We start from the raw sequence: 5000 nt of genomic DNA, 5'->3' as shown, positions 1-5000 counted from the left end.
ACAAATACCTGCCTCTGAAGAATTGCACGTATCAGCTTGTAAGAAATGATTACACAATGTACATACACTGACTTTTCAAGTTATACAAAACTGTGTTCCCTTATATAAACTTTACATTCATACCTAGTGATATTACGAGTACAGTCTGAGTAATGGCCAATATTTACAGTGAGAAGGAGCGATTCATTCAAGAAGACTTCAACACAATCCATGTTTGTAGGTTCTGGTGCAGTATTTACATAACTACTTTCATCACATCTTGTGCTTATCTCTCTATAAGATTCCAGCAACACAACATAAGCGTACTGATGCACTTTACTCTCACCAGACATTACAGACATTCATTGCATCACTTCCCTTCTCCAGAGGCTGTGGGGCATTGGATGTATCATTATTCATCTTTGGAGAGAACCATCCTCGATGAAGCTATAACCAGACATCAGATTTACTTGAAAGCCTCATTAACCCATTCACAATGGCTGTTCAAGACTGTGTGTTGTTGTGATATATTAAATCCAGTCATATCACCACAAAAGCATACAAAGGGAAAATAGCAACTGGATCCTGTTATAACTATGGGCCAAGCAATCTCCCACACTTAATTTACAAAATAACACAAAGTTCTACCATACTGAGATGGACTTGATATAGTCATGAAAATGACTGGCAATGGAAACACTTCCTGCACTTCGATAACCACTTCTGATCTGAGAACTAATGGCAGGCACAGGACGTCATTGTTCATCACCAGAGATTAGGTTAGCCATTTGACAGGTACAGGACTGAATTCCAACTTTTCACCAGTATATTCATTGCAATCAACTATGTACTTTTTATCATTTATAGTCCACTGAAAAAATGTATTATGAAGATATGGCTTCTGATTCGTATAATGAAAGTGGATTAATGTGCACATTATTTTATCCTACAGTGGAACTGTTTAAAGCACAATTCACATGTTTATTGAATTATCAAAAAAGACTAATATTGATGAGCATGAACAAATCTATTCTTTCAGTAATACATTAGTATAAAATGGAAATATATCCTTCCACAATTTGGAGAGAAAGTGATCAAGATCAGATAAAGGAAAAGTCTTGAGAAGCCTCGGTGTCTAATTTACAACAGCTGAATTATACCTGTCCAAAGGGTAAGTCTCCAACTTAATCCATCTTGGTTCAATCCAAATCTATGCATCAAATATTGAAACTTTATACAGTTAACAAAAATGTCCATTAAATTTTCTACATTTATACATTACTACAACCATACTGATATCATTGATATGAGGTAAACAACAACTGATTACGTAGAATCTATTTAGTACTAATGAGCTATGACTTGATGACATTTGACTGTTCTCTCAGTTGTATCCTTAACCTCTCTGCATGGCTCCAGCGCTCTACATGAAGATGAGACTCTCCGAGCTGATTTAAACATACAGGAGAGTATGAATGAGTACTGCTAAGACATATATATATATATCTTGCTGAGTATGTGAGCAAAAAGCTCTCATGTTCATGTTCTTATTATAGTGTGTTTTACAATGAGTAAAAATCACTGGAGCTTTTCCATAATCAAAACACAAAGCACCAATTGATCTGTATGGAAAAAGAGAGAAAAAAAAGAAAAAAAAAAAACTTCTTGCCTTTTTACCCCATGACTTGGCCATTTGAATCATTACATGTATAATACACACATAAAGAGAAGGAAAAATAAAGAGAATTAGGAAAATGCTGAGCTTTGGTTCTGCAAGTGATAGTCACTGAATAAAACTGATGCATCTTAAATACTGCAATGCACCAAAAGTGCCTTTCGCTCAAATTATGGCAGTGATGTAAATACTAAACAGAAAAACAAGGTTATTCTGACTATGTTATCATTAAGACTACACTTTAAATATACCAGTACATATGACTAATTCCTGTTAAAATCTGAATGCAAATGATTACTTCCATCGAAGCCCAAGATTAAATCAAAATTGCCTTTTAACAGAAATCGACTTGCATTTACCAGTAATAACAGAAACTTTGACAAGAAAATATCTTTAGATTAAAACTGAACAACCAATCTATCAAAACATCAATGAAACTGAAACGTACATAGAAAAGTATAAAATGCAAGTGAAATGAACGAATAATCATAACAGATAAAAAAGCATTACAAAATAATGTCAGTCTTTGGTGGGAAATGCTATACAGGGTTGGGTGTTAAAAGAGGAAGGGAGATCAATTTTGACCAATTTCTTTTTCTAAAAAAATACGTAATGACAGTCGACTAAATGAATGTACTAGAATAAGATCTAGTCAGGATAGCATCTGTAACCTACGTAGAATTTCCAAGATCCATTTAGAAACAAACACTTTAGGTTATGGGAAGTTGAAATAATGAACTTAAAAATGCCTGTAAAAAAGAAAGAAAGAAAAAAGGAAAATGTCTTAATAAACCTTTTTCTTTGTGGTATTGGGAATACATATTTCATTAGCTCTCATTTAAAGCAATGATATAAAATAACTGAACACACAAGGAGTATATTTACTATCACATAATATCTCCTACTCTATAAATTAAGAAAGCAAAACATGCAACCATGTTTAATTTACAACTATGTGTATGTATAAAAAAGAAAACACAATTGGAAAACAATAAAGACATATTTGGCCAAGACAGATCATCGGCATATCGCAATAAATCATGCGATGCAGTTGGTTTCAAGAAGCATGGAAATCTTAGGGAAATACCTTGAAAAAAAAAGAGGTAAAATATCCCACAGAAACAAGCAATATTTCTCATAAGCTTTTCTCTTTTCTTTTTTTTATCACATATGCCAATATTTCAAAATATTAATTGTATTCTTATGGGTATTCTGTCACTGTTGTTCTTGCTGTTTTTTTTTTTTTTGTCTTTTTAAACATGTAAAGAGATTTGAGGTGAAATATAGCAGCAAGAAATTATTTTTTTTTTTATGAGTTCTTAAGTTGGATACACCAGCTTAGGATAACTTTAGTGGAGATGTAATCATATAAGCAAACCTTGCTTGTAAGAAAAAATGCAAATGTCATCTAATCTTTGTCTAAATGGTCAAAAACTTATAGTACTGGCTTATCAACCCCTATACTTTTAATAGGAGAAAAAACTATGCTAAAATCTTTGACCACGCTAAACCATTTGCAGCTTTTAGTAAAATCTTGTGTGGAAAAAATAAGACCTTTTTGTACAGCATTACACTACTTGGACAAATATTTTCATATTGAAGGCCCTTGTCACTGAATAGCTACAGCATTTCATGGAACAGAATCATCCACTGAAACTACAATATTCATTATTAGAAAATGGTCTGTTCTTGCTGTTGTCCAAAATTGGAGAATATTCTGGCAATGTGTTTGAGGGGAAAAAAAAGAAGTATCCCTACACTGACAGTGAAGCAAATTCTTGCAAATAATAATGATAAGAATCCGAGGAGATTGGAATTCACAAAACAAGAAATCACAAAGTGTCATTTTTGGAGCCACTGCTCAATAAAATGAGGAATACATAGAAAGACAGAGATATAAACACAGAAAAAAGACAGATAAAATATATATACTGCTTATGAAACACTTATGAAAGACTCTCAACATAAAAGTGTTATCAATATAAATAAGATGGCAAAAACCAAATCATGTCACTGGTAAAACATCAACAGAATATGTAAAATATCAATACTAGTTACTGAGATACAGCTATTGTCAGTATTTAGATACATAATACAAAAAAAGAGAGAAAAATTACTGCAGGACACAAATGTTTAAAGCCTTGGATAATGCCGTTTATAAAAAGGGTAGCCAAATAATATAACAACATTCCTATAAAAGACTACAATCTTACAGAAAGACATGCGGCAGACTTGTGCTGTGCTTATTCGTCCACTCTTTGCCATTGAGCTTTTTGTATGGGAGTCATTTCTAGCTAGTGCTTGAGCCATTTCTTTCCACTGGATGACAATAAAAAAAAAAAAAAAAAAAAAGAAACAAAATACAAAACTATTGGAAAGAAATACATGTTTTCTCGAGAGATAATGCACTATTATTCTCTCTTTCTTATTCTTTCCTCTGGAATGATTGGCAATTCTCTTTTATTTCTCTCTCTCTTCATCCTCCTCTCACTGGTTGACTATTTTCATCACACAGAATGTAATATTACTGCCACATCATCACATCACTTAGCAGCAGAAATGGCAACCACAATGTGAGAGTTTGATGGTTTACCTCCCCCCAAATTTTTCTTTTTCACATATCCTCTTGTAAAAATAAAAAGTAAAAAAATGGGAAAAATGTATCAGTTGCTCACTGGTCATCATTGCCTCTCATGTTTTTTGAGCTTTGGTGAGCTCTGTCATCATTAGAAAGGGTTGTTTGTATCTATAACTCCTTGAAATTAATCTTTGTCTTCACTGGAGTTCAAAAGCAAAATGATATTCATTTCACTGAGCTTGAAAAAAAAAGTGTCAAAACTATCCCAGAACATAAAAATGATGGGATTTTCTTTTTCTTACTTGCATACCCTCCAGTAAAATGTCTGCATTGAAAGACTCAAAGCTATAGTCAAGTCACATAACAAAGGGGGTACACTTATGATGCTTGCAAACTACAGCAAAGCTCTGCTCTTGCAGGCAGGTGAATACAACACTAGTCTGGTAACTCTGGAGTATACACATACATCCATACACTCACACAATCACACTTTCTATATACTGTATTATCACAATGATAGTTTAGAACTATACCATTGTTTCTCAGTCTGTTTTATTTTCTTTTTTTTTTCTTTTATAAGGGAACTAGTTGTAATGTATATAGAAAGCACTCCCATCTTGGTTCTCTATGGAGCATTATATATATATCTCTTGGAGTCATTGATGTATGACCTGTCTTGCTGTCCTTGTTCTTTTATGTTGACAAGTCCCAACATTCCCAATGCACGTCATTTTTGGTCACTCGCTGTGCTAGTGCATTGTGACGCGG

The 5000-nt window shown here is 33.3% G+C and overlaps 1 protein-coding gene across 1 annotated transcript in view; it reads right to left on the bottom strand.

Annotated features, from left to right (window-relative positions):
- Positions 1–5000, bottom strand: part of LOC125029509 (transmembrane protein 198-like) — a 38994-nt gene that overhangs the window by 44 nt on the left and 33950 nt on the right. Inside the window, exon 8 of the mRNA XM_047619439.1 lies at positions 1–5000. This exon is cut by the window's left edge and continues 44 nt beyond it; it is cut by the window's right edge and continues 185 nt beyond it. Coding sequence (XP_047475395.1) covers positions 4982–5000 — 19 coding nt within the window. The 3' untranslated portion in view covers positions 1–4981.

This window comes from Penaeus chinensis, chromosome 10, assembly GCF_019202785.1.
Source record: "Penaeus chinensis breed Huanghai No. 1 chromosome 10, ASM1920278v2, whole genome shotgun sequence".
NCBI lineage: Eukaryota > Metazoa > Arthropoda > Malacostraca > Decapoda > Penaeidae > Penaeus > Penaeus chinensis.
This window is presented reverse-complemented; position numbering and strand designations above follow the sequence as displayed.